The sequence below is a fragment of the Seriola dumerili genome, unplaced genomic scaffold, assembly GCF_002260705.1.
Source record: "Seriola dumerili isolate Sdu_G_001 unplaced genomic scaffold, Sdu_1.0 BDQW01000017.1, whole genome shotgun sequence".
In the NCBI taxonomy this organism is placed as follows: Eukaryota; Metazoa; Chordata; class Actinopteri; order Carangiformes; family Carangidae; genus Seriola; species Seriola dumerili.
The window spans coordinates 14,591,183-14,614,947 of NW_019174272.1; the positions used below are offsets into that span (position 1 = coordinate 14,591,183).

Below are 23,765 nucleotides of genomic sequence, written 5' to 3' on the forward strand. Positions count from 1 at the left end.
AAAATGCAACTCTTGCCTTAAATAATATCAGATAAATACTTTGTGAGTTTGTAAATAGATTTCTACGGTGGCTGACAAAGAAACGAAGGCCAAATGCACTGCAACCACCCAAAACACTTCTATTTGGATAAATGAACTGCTATTTTATAAACAATATAGATTAAACATACAAAAATACAAACAAATCCAACAACAGAAACAAGCTGCAAATGAAAAAACACGCTGCTGCAGCGCAATAGCCCTTGTTGGCCACCGTAGATTTCCCTCCATCAGGCGACTGACAGGCACATTTTGAACAAGCACTGCACCAGTAGAGCAGAGGCTAGCCGGGACATTCAAGCTGTACAGAATCTCACTTTCTCCAAGAATCTTGGAGTCATGTGGATTACGCAGCACAAAGGCATCAATTTCCCCATTAATGTGAAAACAACATTAAGGTCATTTTTGAACCATAGTGGAAACATACGTATGTAAACCCAACAGCTGCATATTCATAAAGACTCAGCAGAGGTGTCTGTGATAACATCATCATGGTAAATACACTGCACTTTATTCACTGAAGCTCCACCAGTAAGTCCACCAACATGAACTTGCTGTAGCTCCACTGAGCCAGACTGAAGGACCTACAGCATGACCTGTCTTCAAATCAATGTGTTTTAATTATTTCAAACATAAATTCTTAAATGCAAATGCACAGTTAAAACCGTTAACATTCACTGCTAAACTGCTAGCTAAATTGTCCCAGAAAATATTAGTGTCCAAAGCTTTAACACCAAAAACCTGCAGCAATGTGAACTTTGGTTCTGGAAAAACAAGCTCACGGAAAGTGCACAACCATACACAAATGTAATATATCTGCAGTATATATATTGAATGTTCATATATGAAATATATGTGTGTGTAAAATAAAAACATATATGTAAAAATTATACATGAAACATATTAGAAACTTTCACATAGTCTATGTTGACATAGTCTAGCCCATGCAAAATATATGTTTATGTGCTTATATTGTAGACATATGTAAATATAAATCCATCCCAAAGCCTGTCAGTATATGTTGATATATGTTGCCTATAATAAATGTAACAATAAAAGATTGACATGTATGTTTAAAATGAACTAACTACTACTATGTATGTTGTGTTAACATATAAATTACATATATGTGGTTAACATATATATGATGTTAAAATGTAAATAACATAAAAATTATTTTTAATATACGTATATACAGTCAAGCCCGAAATTATTCATACCCCTGGCAAATTTTGACTTAAAGTTACTTTTATTCAATCAGCAAGGTTTCTTTTGACCAGAAATGACACAGGCTTCTCCCAGAAGATAATAAGACGATGTACAAGAGGAATCATTTGGAAAAAATATTTCTCAGCTTTTATTTACATTTGAACAAAAAGTGGCATGTCCAAAATTATTCATACCCTTTGCAAACTGTCACAGTCTATGGGAAAATCCAAAGTTCTATACCATTCCAAATAGTCCAAGCTGTTCTAAAGCATCCTAATTACCCTGACTCATTGGGAACAGCTGTTTTAATCAACTTAACAGGTGAAAAACAGCAGCTCTCTGCAGTTGGTTTGTGGACAGTCATGGCTGAGACAAAGGAGCTCACTGAAGACCTGCGGCTGTGAATTGTGGCTGCTCACAAGTCAGGAAAGGGCTATAAGGCCATATCTAAACGTTTTCAAGTTCCAGTGGCTACAGTGCAAAGTATTATTAAAAAATACAAGACGTTCCACACTGTGGAAAATCTTAGAGGACGTGGTCGGAAGCCAAAAGTGACACCTGTGCTGGCCAGGAGGATAGTGAGAGAGGTGAAGAAGAATCCAAGGTTCACCAACAAGGCCATCCTGGTGAATCTGGGCTCTGCTGGTGGCAAAGTCTCAAGGCAGACAGTCCAACGGACACTGCACACTGCTGGGTTCCATGGACGCAGACCAAGGAGGACGCCACTTCTCCAGATAAGGAACACAAAAGCCCGCTTGGCCTTTGCAAATGATCATCTGGACAAAGAAGAAGACTTCTGGTCTTCTGTTTTATGGTCAGATGAAACAAAAATTGAATTGTTTGGCCACAATGATGTATCCTTCATTTGGCGTAGAAAAGGAGAAGCCTTCAACCCTAAGAACACCATCCCCACTGTCAAACATGGTGGTGGGAACCTAATGCTTTGGGGGTGTTTTCAGGCAATGCACCAGGGAACCTAATCACAGTAAACAGCACCATGAAAAAAGAGCAACACATCAAGATTCTCACCAACATCATCAGGCAGTCTGCAGAGAAACTTGGCCTTGGGCACCAGTGGACATTTCAGCACGACAACGACCCAAAACACACAGCAAGAGTGGTGAAGAAGTGGTTAGCGGACAAAAACATTAACGTTTTGCAGTGGCCCAGCCAGAGTCCTGACTTGAATCCAATTGAGAATCTGTGGAGGGAGCTAAAGATTAGGGTGATGGCAAGGACACCCTCCAACCTGAAAGAGTTGGAGCTCATCGCTAAAGATGAATGGGCAAAAATACCAGTGTAGACATGCAAAAGCTGGTCAGCAATTATAGGAAGTGTTTGATTGCTGTAATAGCCAATAAAGGCTTTTCTATTGATTATTGAGAAGGGTATGAATAATTTTGGACATGCCACTTTTTGTTCAAATGTAAATAAAAGCTGAGAAATATTTTTTTACACAATGATGCCTCTTGTACATCGTCTTATCTTTTGGGAGAAGCCTGTGTCATTTCCGGTCCAAAAAAAACTTGCTGGTTGAATAAAAGTAACTTTAAGTCAAAATTTGCCAGGGGTATGAATAATTTCAGCTTGACTGTACATATACAAATTTTACTACGTATTTCATATAAGTTACAAACTCATGTCTTCATATATCTAGAGGTTGTATACAGTATATGTGGTAACATGTCATATATACAGTACATTCCTGTATAGTTCTAGAGCCAGGCTGTGGTTGTTAGCCTTGATACACTGTGTGATTTAGAGCTGGAGAAATATGGTTAAATCTTTGGTGATTACTCCAGAACAATTGAACTCCATGTCTACCTGTCCTTACGCTTGTTCTGCATTTTCAAAACATAATGCACAACAATGGGAAACATGAAGGACATGAGCCTCTTCTTGTGTATTTACTTCACAATGCTACAGTCTGACAGAATTCATATGGTACAGTCTGACACAGATGAGGACCAGGATTTTAGTAGAGCCGTCTTGTAAACTATGACATCCAGTGAATCTGCTGCTATCACACAACATATAGGAAAGAGACATTTATCAGTGACACGTGAGCCCAGCTGATTTATATTATCATCAATGTGAACACAAAAACATTTTTTTTTATCAATTTTATCTTAGTGTCTTTGGTTCCCCTGAAATTAATATTTTTTAGACACCTAAACAATTTCGTATTGTGCTTCATGTCTGATCTACTGTCCTTATACACAAAGTCAAGCTAGTAAATTAGTAGAATAAAATCTACATTTTACATTTTCTATCTGGATTTTTACCTGCATTCAGCAAAAATAAAGGAAGTCAAAGGTAAAGGTTTCTGTGTCTTTAAAATATTCTTGTAAGTGCCTGAAGTGTTACAGAGAAAGATGGAGGCTGTTTCTTTCTTCTTGTAACAGATGCTGCAATTAATGAGAAACATTTGAAAGTTGAGCAGCTTTAGTTTGAGATACAGAAACAGCACATTTCCCTCTGTCTGCATTGATCAGCCACACATGAGAAAAAAACCTATGCTTATGCATTGGTAGAACAGAATAATACCACTTAACAATAGCCGCCTTTGCAGATACAGCTTCTATCTAAAAAGCTTGTACAGCATAGTGGAGGATAAATGGGAGCTCGAGAGTCTGGTTCGAATCAATAAAAGCCATCAAACACCTGAGGGGTCCCCCAATTTTCCCACAAACCACTCCACCCCCTGGGCAGGGGGGAAACAATGGTGGGGCATCAATACCTGCAATTGGGAGAAGGTGGGACAAGAGGCAGTGAGCGAACCACACAGGTGGGTCACCTCTCCTCCAGACAGCAAATGGGCGTGCAATCGTTTGCATCAATTCAGTGCAGTGGGAGATGGAAGACAGGATGGGGAAGGGGTGCCATTAGGAGTGTATTGGTATAGAAGGTGGGCGCCAGGGAAGAAGAAGGGGTGTGGAGGTTTTTAAAGCAGGTAGCGATGGATACACAGGGGGATATAGGTGTTTTCAATTACCCACAAATTCAGAGCAATTTCCTCCTCTTTCTGACCACACCCCCCACTGTGAGGCTGATGGGAGTCCTGAACAAAGAGGCGTGGAGATTGCGATTGTTTGACTGCAGATTGGTGGGGAGGAGCAGGAGGAGGTCGGTTTTCATCTGTCTGCCTTGTTCAACCTTTCTCTGTCACCTTGCAGCTTTTATTGAAGCCTCCTTTTTTTTGCAATGGGTAGGAACTTCAAAGTGCATTTCAACTTGTGTGTAGATGTTGATAAGCCACTTCCTGATAGTGAGAGATACTCTTATGCTGCTTAAAGATAACAGCCAAACAAACACACTCTCACACACACACACTGCTTTGTTTCATTCAGCAGAACAAGACTGAGCTGTTTCTGCTGTATAAAGTAGTTAAATTTGCTCTGTAGCGTCACTTCATCTCACTGATCACTGTCACCTTCAGTTAAAACTCCTCCGTCTGCAGAGAAGGAAGGTCTGTGACGCTTTGGATTAAATTATTGCAGATAGTTTGTGTGTGACGTGTGTGGTTTCCTGGAGCAGATATGTACTGACAAAAACACCTCAGCAGGGAAGCAAAAAGACAGAAATTGAACTATTGTGTTCATTAGAGGGTGGGGGTGGGGTGGGGGGCCGAACCATGGTAACAGTATCAATCCATTCAGGCCTTTTGGGCCCTTATCAACTCTTTTTGTTCGGAGAAACTCTGATCCACTGATCCAGGGTTAAAGCTACGCTGCTGATCATACTTTAATTCATTCACTTTTTCCTCTGGTAAATTTAGCCATGACCAACAGGGTCTGGGACCCTGAAACTCTAGGGACCTCAAAAACCCCAGGTTCACTAAGGTGAATTTTTGATTAATGATTTAAGTATTATTGCAGCATAATTTTCCAGCAACAGTGATGATATTCATTACTGATTTGTCTTATCAACTGATTCATCATTTAGTGTATAAAATGTCAGATATAAAGAATAGTGACCATCAAAATTCCTCAAAGCCCAAAGTGTCATATTCAAACAGCTTGTTTTCTTGCATTAGCGGTTCAAAAGTTTACCAGAAATAAAAAAAAAAATTCACAATTGAGAATCTTGAAACTGAGAATGTTTTTAATTTTATCTTAAAAAGGACTTTAGGATTAATTTTCAGAATTGTTGCTTTTTCATTCATAATCAGGTCAAAATGTCAGTCTATCCAACTAATCTATCCAAGAGCGGCAGCCATATTGTTTTCAGGTTATCCATCTGTCCTTCTTCAAACTTGGTACTTGGTACTAGGACTCAAGGATGAACTGATTAGATTTTGGTGATCAAAGGTCAAAGGCCAGTGTGACCTCAGAAAACACTTTTTAGCCATCAGTCAAAACTTGACAGCACTTATGACAAAATTTTACACAAATGGTTTATATTTTATATAACTGATAAACAGGGATGTAACCTGAAACTAGTCTGAGTAGTGGAGGCAGACAACCATGTGGAGGTGATCTAGTTTGGTTTATGAACCTGCAAAACCAATGACATTCCCATCAGCCTCATCTGTAATGTGTGTTTAATGCTCATTAGCAAATGTTAGCTTGCTGAAAAACCTGATTTCTGGACCCACATGTGCACGTCCAAAAATGTGGCTATTGGTTCGTGTTAGGGTTTGGGGTTGGGTTAGCATTGAACATAGACTATAAATAAAGATGGATGTAGCCTCTTTGAGGTCACCCACAGGTTTCTGAAGAGCGGTTTTGAAGCTAAGAGTGAGCTGCTCCACCGTCACCATCTTGGCAGTGCCTGACACTGCCCCTAATGCCCAGCTAATCCAAAAATGGTCAAAGAGGAGAAGCATGTGTGGAGCTAATTTTGTCCATGCCAGTTTGTGTTAAGGAAGTCAACCCACCTGTCACTCAAAGAAACCATGCCCTCAATTCTCCATAAATTTAAGTCTTCATAAAATGTAAACAGGTGAGTTATATACACAGTTGTCATGAGGGAGGAAATCAGCTCTAGAGACCAAAACTGTTTTTGTACCAGGCTGTAAGCATGTTTATTTCTGCTGTAAAGTTGGATATTTTAACATGAGAGTATATGGGGATTCACGCAATGTTGGAGCCAGATTCTAGTGGTCGTTAGAGGAACATCAGGTTTTGGTTCTTCAGTGTTGATGCTTCATGTTTCAGCCTCAGAGGATGATGCTTGGCGTTGACTTGCTCACACATACGTGATACAGATTGTGCACCAACGCAAATCGGGTTAATACACTGGTGAACATCGCAAACATGAGGCTATACCTTCTAAATATCTGCATGTTAGCATTGTTATTATTAGCATTTAGCCACAGCCTGAATACGCTGCACAGTGCTGGTCCTGACCAATTTGGTGCCCTAGAAAAAAACCCCACAAAATAAAAATCGTACTAGAAACAAGTGACATGAAATAAATTATGAATACAATATAAATAAGGCATTGCACAAAATAAGATATTAAAGAAACCAGTGAAGACATTAAAAATTATTGCACAAACAAAAAATATTAACTGCAAATGCAATATGCATAATGTAGCTGCATGATGTGTTCTAGAGCACACATGGGCAAAATATGACTCTCTTTTACATACAAAATAACTAACACAAGAAACACAGAAAACAAGAAAACAAGCGACATAAAATGAATTAAAAATACAATATAAATAAGGTTCTGCACAAAATAATTTATTAAAGAAACCAGGGGATACATAACATGAATCTAATGCTGACATAGATTTACTAAACTCAGTGAAACAGCTGTATTCACAGTGTGTCTATATGTATTTTATATATCAGATATGTTTGAATTTTACTGAATTGAATTGAACTGAATTGTTTATTAGAGTGTCCTGCACGTTATCTGGTGCCCAGACACTTAACCATAAACTTGATGGCAACATAAGAAATCAACACATACACTTCCAAAATTAATATGAGGTTCAATCCATAAATTATGTGGGATACAATGTCCTCTGTCTTAACAGCCAGGCTTCTCCTATGAATCTTGTCAAAACAAAATTCTCTACATTAAAAAGCCACCACAACTCAGCATAACAGCCATGGACAGCCAAAACAGATCAGGATTCTTTGACTGAATCTTGTTAAACAAATATTTCCTTAAATCAGAGTACAGAGGACAATGGAATACAAAATGGAATTCATCCTCAACAACCCCAAGATCACATAAAACACAAAAACGTTGCTCTATATCTGCCTGCCTTGATTGCCAGTGGTAAAGTACTGGCTCTAAACTGAGCACACAAAGACATTTGCATTCTCAGCACATTTAGTTTTACATATGGTTCTTTAGTAATCATCTTTAATTTGGATGTAATTTCTAAGATTTGGCTTCCTACTAATTTCTTGATTCCATTCTTCTTCGTAAACCCATTTTTTGTTTAGCTGTTTTTATGCTACATTGCAAGTTATTCCTAAATATGAAATTCAGATCGGGAATGGAGAAAACAGTTGCAACCTCTCGCGTCCGGGGATGACTGTGTTTTCCGTCCCAGTTAAAAATCTTTTTTGTTAGTCTAGTGTTATGTGTGTGTTTAGAACTTTTTATTCAGGGTTGGGGTGGAAAATTTGGAGATTTCACCTAGAAATGCCTCCACTAAAATCTCTCTAATTTTGCTCTGCTCCATTTTTTAAAATAAAAGTGTTTAGTAACATCTAGGCTGATGCTTACACCTCTTGATGAATCTCACAAGTGTTACCTTTCTTTTGACAGATTAAGAAGATTGAAGATTATACATGTAGACATCAGATGTTACTGGCTAGGAGTAAATGAAGATGGCACACAGCATAAATTAACAATTTCATTTCAGTTTACTCTGTGTGACTATTACAAGCAGGGTAAACGTTGGCTAACCAGATGTCAATAAAATGTATGACACAGCCAGCAGGTGAAAACAACACCTGAATGGAAAGAGAGCTTTGGTCATTTTGACATGATGAAAGATACAGTGTCTTTTCTGTGGTCACGTCAGATAAAGGCAGGTAAAGTGTAACGAGCCGGGGATGAGGGCCAGGGGGCGGCAGAAACCCAGAAAAAAAGGCATGGTGTGTAGTTATGTTGTTGTGTGGGCTTATGTAATATTTGGAAATAATAGTTGTAATAGTATAAGTAAATAGTAAAAGTTAAACATTTTGATTTTTTTCATCTTCCCCCGTTTGCAGCGCCCCCTATGGATGATGGCGCCCCTAGCATTCGCCTATACTGCCTATGCCACAGGCTGATGCCGCAACATCTTCCATGGAGTCAAGTAGCAACAGTGAGTTACAGCATGTTTCCTGTTCGTCTTGCACCTCCCTCACTAATGCAACTGTACACACATGAAAATCCTCTGTACAGGAGACAGGAAGCTTCTCCTGCTTCAGATGTTGCCACATGAACATATGAGCGGCCTGATAGCAGCCTCTATCAACCATGTCACTTCCTCTGTTCCGTGGCTCAGCAATGAGGAACAACTAGGTAGCCATATTACACACAGATAGTACATCTGAAATAGTGTGTGTGTGTGTGTGTGTGTGTGTGTGTGTGTGTGTGTGTGTGTGTGTGTGTGTGTGTGTGTGTGAGAAGGAGGTAGGTTAGGGTTCTTTCTGGATGGTTAGCCATATCTTCCCTCCCATGCACATTCACAATGTACACTGTGCCAGATGGCTAGAGAACACAGAGCCACTAATGGTAGCACTTGATCATGTCTTTGTGCTGCTATAAATCAGTTTATTAACAACGAACATAAATGCAATACACAGAGCGTTTGATTGATCCCCATGTGACACATAAGGTAAGAGGTAACTCTTAAAGGAGAGCGTGGATTCAGCCTGAGTGTTGGTCCATGGGAGAGCTCTAATAGGTATTATCCATAATTTAAATACATTTGCTTGAATATAATTAGAAAAGGCTCTTCATGCTGCATTTACATATATTTTTAGTTTAAAGAGAGATTAGATTACTGATGAACATGTGGGGAGAGTTAATTGGCCTGCATATATGACTAAATGCCTGCCACAGCTCCAGCTCCCCTCCCCAAAGCACACACAAACACTCACACTCACACACACACACACACACACAGACACACACACACACACAAAATGGTAAATGAGAGCTTGTGTGTATCTAGTTATACATTACTGCACCCATGTGGTGAAATACAAGTCTGACTGCACTCATGTTGGTATTTCTCCATCAGGCAGAGTTCTGGTTTTATTTTGAAAATTCTGCCTTTAGATTTCTGCCATTGCACTAAAACAATGGAGGTGAATGGAGTTTTGTTTGTGCCACACAAAAATGATATATAAAAATTCATTGTCAACATGTCTGTTGAGACTCACAGTCGTGTTGTTCCGATTAATCCATAGAACACACATGGTCAACAGATTTAATTGGAAATCATTTTTTTCTTTACCAATTATATCAGATACTCACTAGGAAAATTATTAAATTGTTAAAAAATTATTGTTAAATGAAAATTCTAATTCAAATTTGTGTCATTAAAACATCAAATGCATGATTGTGCTCAAAAAGTCTAAATGATCTCCTCTCTAACTTCTCCTCGACGGAAAACGTCATGAGGTCATGGAATGATGTGAAGGAGAGTTCATAAGGACTCAGGAAAAGAATCTGATTGCATTTATACTAGGCTTTTATATAAGCCAACCTTATCCATAACACAAGGACGCATAGTCTGCCTACTCATTTCTTTACAGAAAACCCAAAACCATCAGGATTGAAATGTCGAAATAAGATAAAATGAAAGAAATGTACAGTTAAATGTTTTGCTGTTAAAAAACAGTAAACAACTGGAAGCAGGGTTGCCCTTATTTTACTGTAAAATTAACGGTACCATGCTGTTGCTGATATTTAGTTTGCTACTGTTTTTGTAAATACAGCAAAAAGCTGTTATTTCCTGCTATTCCAGTAAAATACTGTTTATTTACACTTTTTTCACAGGAACTATATTTGCAGATTTTTACTGTAAACTGTAGTGCATATATAAAACATGCTGCTGTATAAACTATTGATAAATTAACTGCTAACAAAAAGAACCACAGTGATTAATTTTTTTCCCTGAACTTTATGAGTTGATAAATTATTCCTTGGCAGTCTTGCTATAAAAGTCTATGTTTTAATACATTGAATAAATGTGGTCTTTAAAATTGCAACTTAAAATTTTAAGAGAAATAATACTGCTTCAAAGTGTCTTTTCAAACCACGTCTCTCTTTATCACGCTTGTGAAAACACAACACGCAAATAAACCAAAATTTCAGTCATTTAAAAAAGATCTCTAACAAGTGTTGTATTCTGCATGAACATTTAACACTGAACCCAAATAAACACAAGAAATATTATCAAAAATAATCAAGTGGTTGTCTAACATAAGCTGTCGTACTGTATGGGAATATTTATAAGGATTGTATGAGGGAATAGCTTAAGGAGTGAATGAGAGGCCAAGTGAACTGAAAAAAGAGTATGGCTAAGACATTAACAGTGTGTGAGTGAGTGTGTGAACTGACTTATGTAGAGTCTCACTCAAAGTCCTTCATTTCTTTAGTAGACTGGAGACACAAGGCTTGACTGATGCCATCTTTTTCTGGGTGACCTTCCCCATTTTCCAAGACTTTGACCTGCCCAGCCTTGGTGCCTCTGTCAGGATTTACCCCCATGAATGTCCTGAAAAACAAGAGTGTGTATTCAGGGTTGGTGGGGAAATAGGACAGTGTACTTTCATGGTGCAGATTAAGTAATAGTTGTTTTGCCTTGATTAGTGTCAGAAAAGCTTCCTTCACATACTCCAGTAATCAGATGTTTTAGGCAGCTTGTATGTAACCTGTGAGACGAAACTCAACAGACATGATCAAAGCTGCTGTGAGCAGTACCAGTTGAAAGATGTAAGTATCTAACCTTTGAATTAATTCCAGTGTGCATGCAGCATCATCTTGGGACTGGAGATTGAAGCTGTAGTGAGTAGAAAAGACTGAAGCGAGCGTGGTCTGCTGGCTGTGTGACCTCATAAATGACGTGCCCCTTAATGCTGATCATGAAGTGGTGAATACAGCTTCCTGAGAAAACAGCACTGACATTGTCACACTGCAAATGGCACGTGCCAGGGAAACTGAAATCCTTCTACCCGTTCACAGATGAGTTCTGTTTTTTTTGCTATATACATTATAAGGTGTTGGGATATAGAGCTGAACCATGTGGAACAGCCACATTATGTCTGTTCATTGTAATAATAGTGGAAATAACATATGATGACAGTTTAGCTAGCTGGCTAACATTAGTAAACAAGCTCTCGGTCAATTCAGTCCCGACAGTAAAGTAACGTTATCTAAATAAAATCAGCAGCGTCCTTTGGAGACGTGCGTTTAGCAGATGCTAACACAAAGTGAAGTTAAGATGAAACTCACCTTGTAGTGGAGGATCAGGATCAGAGTCCAGCTCCTCTCTCTGCCACACGGTGAAATGGGTGATAGAAAGTAACCATTCCAGTGTTACCGATGTTTTCAGATCAAAACAGAAGCTTTTTTTTCCCGCTTAGCAACTGCACAGCTATACCTCGGAGTAGCTAACGTTAGCTGACAAAGTACACACTGTTTGCTTGTGTTTGTGTGTCAGCTCAGACTCTGACCTCAAATGACTTTAAACTTAATTCAAGTCCAATGCTTTTTACATTCACTCTGAATACAGTTCATTTTAGCGAAATAACCCTAAACATAAAGATAAGTCAGGAGGAGATCTCTGGCTTAAAGACTAACATTACAAGTAAAATCACTCGTCTTGTTTGATGGCATTCTACTAGATAATCAATACAACTTGATTGGAAATGTGATGTATTTTGCCTATGTTAACAAGCAAGGCAAAAAGGCACTCAATTATTCATTTGAAGGATGAAGATTAAAAAAAATCTAAACTGCATTGTCCAGTCAAACATGTCTCACTCTCTGTTTTCCCAAAATGCATTGCAAAAAATGCTGTAAATTACTGTTTTATTTCCTCCAAGCAATAAAACTGTAAAAATAGCGTCATAAACAATTTCACTGAGAAAAATTTGCAGTAATATACTGCATTTAAATATAACAGGATTATACTGTTGAAATTTTCCCATAAATTTACAGCAATTTAGTAGAAGTGTTGAACCATTAAACTAATAATATAATAAAAACAAGCAGCTGAGTAAGACTAGAATTAATTATATTCAGACGTAAGTAGATTTTATTTATATTTTATTAATTTTGACTTTTTTATATGTTAAGTGGAGAAAATGATTTTTTTCGTGCAGTGAGCGGGGGTTTTCAAACAGCATTGGGATTGTTATGAAGATGATAAAGATCTGCTAGTTCTTCATAATGAAGAAGAAACCTATAGTCAATCTTCAGTGGATTGGACAAGAATTTCCATCAGTTCTGGATCATGTCACAAACATAAAACAGCGGCTCTGTTGTTTCTACATTTGCGTAGGTCTGCCAAGGTGAAAGTACAATTTTGCGTCGTTTCAAATGTTGGTACAGCAAGGAATTGTGTGACGGCACTTCTCCTTTCCTTTCCTAAAAGAAGGTCCAGTGTTTCCTATGCAGAAGGAGATAAGATAGGAAGCACTGAAGCTCCTTTCCTTATCATGTAGAGAAGTGTAGCAGCTCTGATCATGGCTGCTGCTCAGATACTTCAGCTGATTTCACTCAGTTTGAACCTTCCTGAGAAAAAGATTTTTTTTACCTCAGCACATGACGTTGGTCCAGCCTGAATTTTGAATATTTTGTACAACCTGACTGAGGGAAATTCAAGAGTGTAAGTGGAAAAGAAACACAAGTGATAACATTAACAATGACTCTGTTAGTGTCCCAGTAAACCAGTGCGACAGTGGGTCAGTCTGTATAAACCAGAAGCCTTAAACTGAAGCAGCTGAATGGATTTAATGTCAGTGTCTTCTGTGAAAAAGGCTTTTAGCCAAAACAAGTGTTATGTGGTTGATATCACAAACTGGGAAGATGAAGATAAGTAAATCATGTTTTGTTAAAACTTCATTCTGTAATTTTCTATTATGTTTTATTTCTGGTTGGGCTCCCAAAGCTCACATAGAAGTGATAGTTACAGGTGAGATGTGAGTTACAGATGATGGTCACTTTGACTACAACTATTTAATGAACAAATCAGATGGTGTTAGACCACATCATGAGTTATCTCTGAATTAACCTCACTGTCCACAGACTGCATAGAGATCATATATGTACATATATTGAATTTCCATACATGAAATATACATTTTTATTTTATATGTACACATGTAAAAAGAATATATGTGAAACCTATTTGAAATTTGAACAATTTCATACACTGACATATACTGTTTATGTAACCTATATATATACATTTATGTATATTGTAGACAGATATTACATTGACATATATCCATCCCACAGCCTGACAGTATATGTTGATATTATATAAAAGTCTGAGACGCTTTCCCAGAATGTCAACTTAGACATGTTTAAATTAATTTTTTAAATTTTGATTTTTTAAACATGTATGTTTTATAAACTTAAAAAATTAAATATGTAATGTTAGAACATGTTAACATGTAATTTTTACATAGAGCACATATGTGTATATATAACACACATTACATTTCTGTATGGGGACTTCTTATTGGTTAGAAAGTTGTTCCAACAAAAACACGACAATGTTTGTGAAGGATCCAGAGTGAGGACAAACTGCTGTTGAATTTTTTACATGTCATTTTTCAGTGCTTTGGACTCTAATAATTGAATCCCATCCAGAAATTTCAGAAGCAAATATCACAAAACCTGAACAGACACAACCCAAACTATCAGATTGACTGGATACTTGAGGATTTCAAATGATTCATTATCATGAGCTTATTGGCAGGAAGTACACTCATCTTTTACAACAATAAAAGAAAAACGACCTAATTTTATTTAAAAGTACTGCATTTCAAATCTAACTCAAGTTAAAGTCCAGAGGAATCATCAACAACCTGCAGGAAAATGACTGAGTGACTGATTACAGTGTTAGAGTACATTTCTATACATGACATCATGAGATTGTTGTAGAAGGTGGAGGTAGAGTCCATTTACATTTGTTTTATTTTATAAGCCAATCGATTTTTTAATGTAAAATTCTAATGTGCAAAGTAACTACAGTTGTCAAATAAACGTGGAGTGAAAAAACAATATTTCCCTCCCTCCCTCTTTCCCTCAGATGCAATTAATTCAATTCAACTTTATTTGTATGGTGCCAAATCATAACAAACATTATCTCAAGGCTCTTTAAAGTGTGAGATCAAGACCTCAGAATATTATAGAGAGAAACAGTTCCCATGAGCAGCACCTGGGGACAGGGGGGGAAACTCCCTTTAACAGGAAGAAACCTCCAACAGAAGTGGACTCAGGGTGGGGGCTGTTAATATGTTGATATACTAGTAATAGTAATACCCATAGGTAATGGTGTTATCAATAATTATAATAACAACAATAATAGTAGTTATAAAGTAGAACAGCATGGAAATAATGAAGTACAAGTTCAGAACCTCAAAATTGTTCTTAAACAGTGAATGTACTAAGGTACTTTCCACCACTGGTCATTGGACATTATAACAAAATCATCATTTTATATAAATGTAAAGATGAGAGAGTGAAATACAACAACACGCAGTCACCATTACGGTCTCATATTGTCCTGTAAGACGTGATTATCTGTAGGTTGTTGAACCTCACTGTGTCTTTGAAAGCAGCTCTGACTGTTCTCCTCACTCAACAAACACACACTCCTCCACAGTGGACAGTGAGCCGGCCTCCCCTCAGTCTGCAGCTCCTCTGCTCTTTATTTAGCTGCGCTGCTCGTGTTGGAATGAGATGTGTGTCAGGAACAGCTACGATTGTGCACATGAGGTTGGAGATCAGTGTCAGTTTCTCTATATTTAGCTGTTGAGGGGACTGGGTGACCCAGTGTGACTTCAACACACACAGATACACTCCTCTGGACCCGGCACTCTTTCACCTGCTGGCTCTCCCCTCAGCTCTGCTGTGTGTTTATCTCTCTGAAGAGGACGTGAGTTGTAAATACTTTATTTCCTTATCAGACACGACTCTGCAGGATGTGTCTTAATGTCATTTTTAAACAGTGTCCCTGCACCACCATGACAGCCTGATGGGACTCAGAGAATGGCTGTGCTGCTTGGACACAGAGCTGTGAGCTGCGGTCTAATGAGAATACAGCTTAGTGATTAGTGAAGTGGCAGTTGGAGGCGACCATGTGTCAGTTGGAGGAGCCAGAGGCCAGACTGGGCCTGAACAGTCCTGACCCACTGGTGAGAGAGGCTTTTCTCATGGCACATGACTACATAAACTATGTAACCACAGGGGGGGCAGATGGGACCATGGGTCCCGCCCCTACAGCCTGCACCGCAGCCCTGCGCCACGCCGGAGATGAGCTCCTCACCCGTTTCCCCATCTTCTTCAGGCGCTGGCCTCGTGTCTTCCAGGATGTGACGGAGAACACAGCCTGCCCCATGCTCATGAGCATCCTGGACGAGCACTTCTTTCCTCCCGTCCCCGGGGGGCGCCGCAGGGACCTGGCCTGGAGCGCGGTGCTGTCGGTGTACGTGCTGGCTGGCCAGATGGCTCTGCATTGCCACGAGAGGGGCATGATGGTGGTCCTGCCCCAGCTGAAGGAGTGTGTGGGTGCCTACGTGGAGAAGGTCATCTGCCCTGAGATACGGGACAAGGGAGGATGGGTAAGTGACGCTGATTCTCATCAATATGACTTACACCTAATGAAACATGTGCAACCACATCACCATGTACATTATTGATTTTAAATAACCCAGACCCACACTGTCCTGCTCCATCACGTCAAACAGCAGTGAAAACAAACCTCAGGGCGGGGCAGATAAAATGGTTTAATGTGAAGCAGCACAGGCTCAAATATATTGACACCCAGTCCTGTAGGTGGGTGAATCTCCAAAAACACTGGATCCTACACTATCCATGATGCCACTTGATAGCATCTTTCATCAGAGCCTGATAAAGACCCACTACTTTCAGACTCCATGGCCCTTGTTTTAACACAGACATCTGTTATGCCATAGCTAAAATTTAGCCATAGGACCCTATTGACTTCCTTCCTGTCACTTGTTCCTTGCTCTGTGTGTTTGCACCCTCTTGCTTTGGGTATCCATCATGTGCAATGCACACTTCAGAAACATCATTCTTCCAACACTGACTCACCTGAGCAAAAGCCTCTAACACAATCAAAACCTTGTTCACATGCAAAGTCAGTCAGTTCAACAGTGTCACCAGTGAATGGAACTTTTTCTCCAGAGCTTCAGACTGAGACGCCAAATGTTTTGATACTTTGATAAGAACCTGACTGACTGTAGAAAAAGAGAACTGCAGAACATATAGAGTAAAAATGTTCAGACACAAACTGAACTACAGTTACAACAGTGACATGATGGGAAAATAACTTTATTCTGTTTCAACACTGCATTGGTGTTTATTGTACTGTGAACATTTCAACCTCTCAACAAATCACTGTCCTGTCACTTTAGAACACTGTATGGGGATGTATATATTAATAATTGATTCTTAGATGTGTTTATGATATTTCCAATGCAGTGTTTCATTTTGCAGCAGATATGTGGCATTTTGGTGGCAGTTTTTGGATTTGTGTGTAGTTTTGAAAAAATGTGTGAAAGCAAAAACTATATCTATAATCTGAATATAACAGCTGTAGCTGAAGAAAATGAAATGATGAACATGGAACTATATGTATCTAAAAATAGACATAAAAATATGCAATCAAATTTAGAGCATATTATCTATATGTGTGTTTGTGTGTGTGTGAATGGCCTTCCTCTTTCATACATGTTTGAAGAAGGTTATGTGTTATTAAGTATTAAGTGATTTTACTAAAAACACTAAAGCAGTGCAAGGCAGTATCAAAGGTCTGTGATTCTATCTGATAACAGGTGCAAACTGTTTTCATGAGTCAGATGAGAAATAAATTAACACAATGAGAAAATGTGTGGATAGTATACAATGGCAGTTTGTACAAACGGAGAAATACTGATGTCTGTGGATGAACTGTTGAGAGCTGCATTAACTGAATTATTAAGAGTTGTGAGAATGATGTTTTTGAAGTGAGAATTGCATCAAAGCGATTGAGAAAAAAACATTGCACTCATTATACTGGCCAAGATTTTAGTTATAGCATCTTATCCCTGGTTTACTGTGTCAGTGAGTTTGTGGTAAAAAAAAAAACATATATTTGTTTAGGTATATGTATTATTTAAGCATAATAGTAATAGTGAAGTTTATGAAAATACCCAGTAAAAACAATTCACATTGTGCTTTAGAGATGTATTTTTGTTGTGTTTTCAAACGAATCTTCAGTTACACAAACTCGTTTCCACAGTTAAATCGTGGCCTTGGAGACCCACATCAACATCCTTTTTCAGACAAACTGATGTTCAAATGTTCTTTTTTATATTTATATTTAAAACCTAATCAAAACAGATCTGTACAAGATACTAAACACAAAACAATAAAATAATAATAAAAATATGTATACTTACTTGATTTAACACGCTAAATTAGAAATTCATTATTATTGCAGAGAGGCTCCTGAACACTGTTTAACTGTGATCTTCATGGTGAACCTGTTGTATTGAACATCCTGTTTTCACTGTAAATTGAATGTGTAATTTCATTTGAATCCTTCATCTACTCACTTGTCTCTGACAGAGAGGTTTTGTGTCACGCTTTGGACAGAAGCAGGACTTGGAAAGCCAGGTGAAGAAGGTGTGCTGCTGGACACTGCTGGCTCTGGCTGTCAGCATCCTCACCTACTTGATGTGGAAGAGAATGGCCTAGCCTGCACTGCCACCTAGCAGCCACAGGCAGAAACTGTCCCACAATCAGACATCAAAATGTCTGCAGTAGCCTTTCATGGACTTTCCATTCTATGAGAACTTGTCACTTTATAACCTCTACAAACATCACAGTAATTTTCATTTACATATTTGATGTTCAGGTCAAAACAGACGTACAAACTTGTTGGGGCATGTTTATGGAGGATTTCAGCCATTCCAGTCACAGTAAAAAACTGAGCTAACAGTATTTCTCTAACAGTATGTGGACTTCAATCTGGTTATTAATTTATTTGCATTGCACCAAGGCTACAGATTACAGCAACTAAAATGACTGGATTTAATTATGCTGTACAGAGCCTTGAAATATATTACCTACATTTGTATTATCTGGAAGTTTGTTATAACTGCTGAGTTGATAAACATACAGCACCAAGTTAGCTGCTGAGGTAAATTCAAACTTCATGTCACAATTACAAACTAATGTAGTGCATCATTCAGCTTTGACATGTGCGCAGTAGTAATTATTCAAAGAGCAGTTATAACCGAGTTTATGTAGTTTAGTGCTTGTGCTCAAATAAAAACCCTGATTTACCACTGCCTTCACCTGTACATGATTGTATAGTCAGTTAATTTAAGTATCAGTGTCATTGAATGATGAGGCAGAAATCAAATATGCAGAAGAACTTTTATTAACATGAACAGCAGACAGAACACTGAAGACTGGAAAAGACTTGGAACGTTACATTTCACTGCAAAGATACAACAGCAGAGCTTTGAAAAAAAAAGAAAAAAAAAAAAGAAAAGAAAAAAGGTACATTTAGGCCAGCTCTTCCTCACCCTCCTCCTCAAACTCTCCCTCCTCCTCAGCAGTGGCATCCTGGTACTGCTGGTACTCAGAGACCAGGTCGTTCATGTTGCTCTCTGCCTCGGTGAACTCCATCTCATCCATACCCTCACCGGTGTACCAGTGGAGGAAAGCTTTGCGCCTGAACATGGCTGTGAACTGCTCAGAGATGCGTTTGAACAGCTCCTGGATGGCTGTGCTGTTGCCGATGAAGGTGGCAGCCATCTTGAGGCCACGGGGAGGAATGTCGCACACGGCGGTCTTGACATTGTTGGGGATCCATTCAACAAAGTAGCTGCTGTTCTTGTTCTGCACATTCAGCATCTGCTCATCCACTTCCTTCATGGACATGCGGCCACGGAAGATGGCAGCCACTGTCAGGTAGCGGCCATGACGAGGGTCGCAGGCAGCCATCATGTTCTTAGCGTCGAACATCTGCTGGGTGAGCTCTGGCACAGTGAGTGATCTGTACTGCTGACTGCCTCTGCTTGTGAGGGGGGCAAAGCCGGGCATGAAGAAGTGCAGACGGGGGAATGGCACCATGTTTACAGCCAACTTGCGCAGGTCAGCATTGAGCTGTCCAGGGAACCTGAGGCAGGTGGTGACGCCGCTCATGGTGGCAGAGACCAAGTGGTTGAGGTCACCGTATGAGGGTGTTGTGAGTTTGAGGGTGCGGAAACAGATGTCGTATAGAGCCTCATTGTCGATGCAGTAGGTCTCATCTGTGTTTTCTACAAGCTGGTGGACTGATAGTGTGGCGTTATAGGGCTCAACAACTGTGTCTGATACTTTGGGGGAAGGCACCACGCTGAAGGTGTTCATGATACGGTCGGGGTATTCTTCACGGATCTTGCTGATGAGCAGCGTTCCCATACCAGAGCCTGTACCACCACCCAGGGAGTGTGTGAGCTGGAAGCCCTGAAGGCAGTCGCAGCTCTCTGCCTCCTTCCTCACCACATCCAGGACAGAGTCCACCAGCTCTGCACCCTCAGTGTAGTGACCCTTAGCCCAGTTGTTACCAGCACCACTCTGGCCTGTAATGTAGTAATGAAGTTTAAGCATCACAGAACTTGAAGTATCACAAGTATCAGAAGGCAGAATTTCTTGACTATGCACACAACCCCCCCCCCCCCCAAAAAACAACACTTACCAAAAACAAAGTTGTCTGGCCTGAAGACCTGACCAAAAGGTCCAGACCTCACAGAGTCCATGGTTCCAGGCTCCAGATCAACCAGCACAGCACGGGGCACATATTTGCCACCTACGGAAAATACCCAGAAGACATGAAAGGTCAGAGAAAATGCAAAGTCTGAGTACACTGCAATTAAAATGAAGGGTGCCTTTGACTTACCTGAGGCTTCATTGTAGTAGACATTGATCCTGTCCAGCTGCAGGTCACTGTCACCATGGTATGTGCCAGTTGGGTCAATACCATGCTCATCACTGATGACCTCCCAAAACTGTAGAACAGTATGTAAAGCTTTGTTAGCTCTGAGGAAAAACCCAAGTATGACTAGGCAACAAGCATCCATTAATCATAGTTGTTTTATTAACTATTAAGCAGCTTATTTAAATATTCTAATATTATAAAAAAGGTAATAACTGAACAATTGAAATGTCGTTTCCCGCCACGCTTCCTTCAGCGCGCGCGCCCTGGCCCCCCATTGGCTGCGGCTCATGGGTTATGAATTTGAAAATTCCTTACTACGTCACTAACCGCCAACGCCGCCTACTCCAGGCAAAAGCCGGGCGCAGCTGAAAACGTACTGCCAAGTAGGCCTCAATGAGCCCGGAGCTGCTCTCATACAAAGAAAACGTACATTTATCTTAAAAATAAATAAATAAATAAATCAAAAATGGTGCAAGTCTGCTGCATCAACATACCTATCACAACATTCATGTAACGTTACATGTTTAAGGCGCTTCATGTTTTTTTTAATCGACAATCCTCACTTCCTTTTTTCCGCATTGCATTAACGGCTGCTGGAGAACAATGGTTCCGTTAAAATAACAGCTCGTTGATTTAAATCTCATAACGTATAAACTGATTCCTACCGTTTCTAAAAATGTTTAATTTAAAACGGACAAGACTAAATGACTCCGACATAAATCTTACAACATGCAAAAATTTGTTGTAATCATTTTAATTCGTCCCCACTTCGACAGATTACGATCCTAAAGACGTTCCAAAATGTTATTAAGATGAGACTTGACGTTAAAGGGAATTTAAGTTAAGTAGGACACATTGATATTCCAGGGTGTGGTTTCTGGGACGCGTATGGGCACAAAGCATCGACTCCTACAGCGAAAATATCGGCGTACATACCTAAAATAACTCAATTTAGTGCTCAAAAGACAAATACAGCTTTACAAACCTTGGCACCAATCTGGTTTCCGCACTGGCCGGCTTGAAGATGCACGATTTCCCTCATTTTTTCTGGAAGTAGACTAGACCTTCACACAAAAGACTGTGACTTTCTTTATGTGCGTGCACAACGGCTCGACTGTTCAATTTATACTAAATTTGAACCCGCCTTTTCCTCCTCAGCTCGAACATCTATTGGCTGATATACGCAAGCATCCTTTACAGACACAAACATCGACCAATCAAATGTCGAAGTTCTTATCTGCCATTGGTCGAATCCGTCTGTCAGTCACATTCATCTCGAACGTGTGACTAACGTCTAATCTGTAGACGTTGGCCTACTTCCCTCATGGTGGCGGAATAGATATGTGATTTGACATTAGGTTTTATTCTGCATTTCACTGCCACATTACAACTTTCTTTAGAGACAGTGAAACGTTTCTTCGGTGATTAACAGAAAACATTATTGATTCAGTTATGACGCAGCAATACTAGATGACTGCTAGTTAGCTACAGTCTACGTGGCTGACTAGCAGAAAACAACGGTCCATTACAGCCGACGTTTCACTAGCGGAAACTGCAGCAGCAGGACTGGCCATGACTCTGCTTTAGCTACAACAGTGATTATCAGTCATGTGCCTTTGGGCTCAGGAGCATACAGTTCTTCATCCCAGCTCAGCACAACAGCAGCTCAATTCACAGATTAGTTCCCATTTCTATGGTTCTGTTTGTGGTCATGGGTGAGCTGCTGTGCAGTTTTGTAAATAGCTTTCCCCCCAGTATGAACGTTTAACTCGGCCCCTTTTCTTACAGATTGAGGGTTAATTCTGAGGATAATGTATGAATGTAGCTTTATATATGAGCCTCAATGTAAGTATTACAAATAATGTACACAGCAGACACAATGTATGGAGGAAATAAATGTCTGTACGTGTAGTGAATTGTTGTCGAGTGAAGGGAGTGATTTTATTAAAAGTTAATCTGAATGCCAGGTGAGATTGTGTCTGTGACACCAGTGCTCCTGCATGGTGCAGTTGCCATGGCCATGTCTCTAACGACGGAACATCCCTCCCAGGTAGCTGTCGCCATGACGATTAGCCTTTCTCACTGGGCATTGCGGACTTTGGCGCATTAGCTCATAGGTTTATGTAAGCTTTCGATGGAGCTTACGAGCCTTTAGCACAGTAATGGACATGCCATACATTTTTATGTAGATTAGCTCTTGTGTATACAAGTAAAGGCTTTCTGGGGGTGTATGAATAATAATGGATTGAGCTTGGCTCATTAAGTCTAAATAGTGTTACTATGAATTCATTCACTCGGTCTGGGCCTGGGTGTTTTTACAAGAGCACCCTGCTACACTTATCATATCATACAGTATGTAGGTCACGCTCATAGTCTCTGTGTGCATTGTAATGTGACACACAAAGACCTCCTCTGTTTGCTTCATGACAGAGGTATGTCAGAGAGGATGAGTCAGGGTATAAGCAAATGTGACCAGCAGGCTATTATTCTCTTCTCTACACTGGGCCTTGTTGTTTTCAAGTGTGCTTGTTGTAATTGTGGGACAAAATTTGGTTAGTTGTCATGAAGACATGCCTTCAGATTATTTAGCAAAACTATCCTGCAATGGGAGGTTGACACGTTTGAACCCTGAATTAGGTGTGGATATGTGTAGTTATCATTATTACAATCTGTAGCAGGGAGTTATAGTGGATCTGGAGACTCCTCAGGAAAGGACCACGGTTCACAGCACCATGCTGCTGAAGTCACTGAATTCCCCACCACCTCCATGGTGCTGCTCTGTCACTGGAGACAGAGAATGGATGTGCTCTATTCCCACAGCACATCTGTCTGCTACACATTAATTCAGCATAGATTTCTGTATTTAATCAAGACCACAATCTTTCCCTGACATCATCAAGTTCTTTTAGTTGTTGAAACACAGCTAGAAAAATGTAAACCATCCTTTAGTTTGAGAGGATACTGTAGGAAAACAAATGAAATACATTGACAGTTAGACTGTGACATGTGACCAGTCTTCAGGTAAATCAGTGTGATTTCCATAACCACGGGCATTAAAGTTTCTCTCCAGACATGTTTAAAACTCTGTCAAAATCCTCTGCTATGATTCATATTTTGTTAAACAAGGTTTTCAGAGATAAAAAGTGAAAAAAAAACTGGGTCTGAAGCTCACCTACTCTTACTTCCTGATTGAGAAATCTGGATCAGGCCTTGTGCACTGCCCACCACCTGCTTGCTCCAGGTTGACAAGTGAAAGAGCAGAGTATCAAGATGGTTAGAGGAAACATTAGAGGCCCTGTTCAGACCTTGCATTAACATCCGTCTTCAGGTGTGAACGCACCCAAGATGCATGGAGGATGCATTTGAGATCGGATCATTC

At 39.7% G+C, this 23,765-nt stretch overlaps 2 protein-coding genes across 2 annotated transcripts; one reads left to right on the plus strand and one right to left on the minus strand.

Moving 5' to 3' along the window:
- Positions 1–15,243: 15,243 nt before the first annotated feature.
- On the plus strand, positions 15,244–18,936 carry LOC111228826 (bcl-2-related ovarian killer protein homolog A-like). Its single transcript, XM_022754911.1, has 2 exons — positions 15,244–16,013; positions 18,025–18,936. The coding sequence occupies exons 1-2, from the start codon at positions 15,531–15,533 to the stop codon at positions 18,151–18,153; spliced, it is 612 nt and encodes a 203-aa protein (XP_022610632.1). The 5' UTR covers positions 15,244–15,530; the 3' UTR covers positions 18,154–18,936.
- Positions 18,824–21,487, minus strand: LOC111228817 (tubulin beta-1 chain). Its single transcript, XM_022754896.1, has 4 exons — positions 21,372–21,487; positions 20,348–20,456; positions 20,147–20,257; positions 18,824–20,030 (listed from the first exon to the last, which is right to left on the minus strand). The coding sequence occupies exons 1-4, from the start codon at positions 21,426–21,428 to the stop codon at positions 18,970–18,972; spliced, it is 1,338 nt and encodes a 445-aa protein (XP_022610617.1). The 5' UTR covers positions 21,429–21,487; the 3' UTR covers positions 18,824–18,969.
- Positions 21,488–23,765: the final 2,278 nt, after the last annotated feature.

Excerpts from the sequence above, each read along its gene's own strand:
- LOC111228826 (XM_022754911.1), top strand. The coding sequence starts at position 15,531 with ATGTGTCAGTTGGAGGAGCCAGAGGCCAGACTGGGCCTGAACAGTCCT. Across the intron at positions 16,014-18,024 it reads TACGGGACAAGGGAGGATGG|AGAGGTTTTGTGTCACGCTT; the intron begins GTAAGTGACGCT and ends TGTCTCTGACAG.
- LOC111228817 (XM_022754896.1), bottom strand. The coding sequence starts at position 21,428 with ATGAGGGAAATCGTGCATCTTCAAGCCGGCCAGTGCGGAAACCAGATT. Across the intron at positions 20,457-21,371 it reads GAAACCAGATTGGTGCCAAG|TTTTGGGAGGTCATCAGTGA; the intron begins GTTTGTAAAGCT and ends ACTGTTCTACAG. Across the intron at positions 20,258-20,347 it reads CTACTACAATGAAGCCTCAG|GTGGCAAATATGTGCCCCGT; the intron begins GTAAGTCAAAGG and ends TATTTTCCGTAG.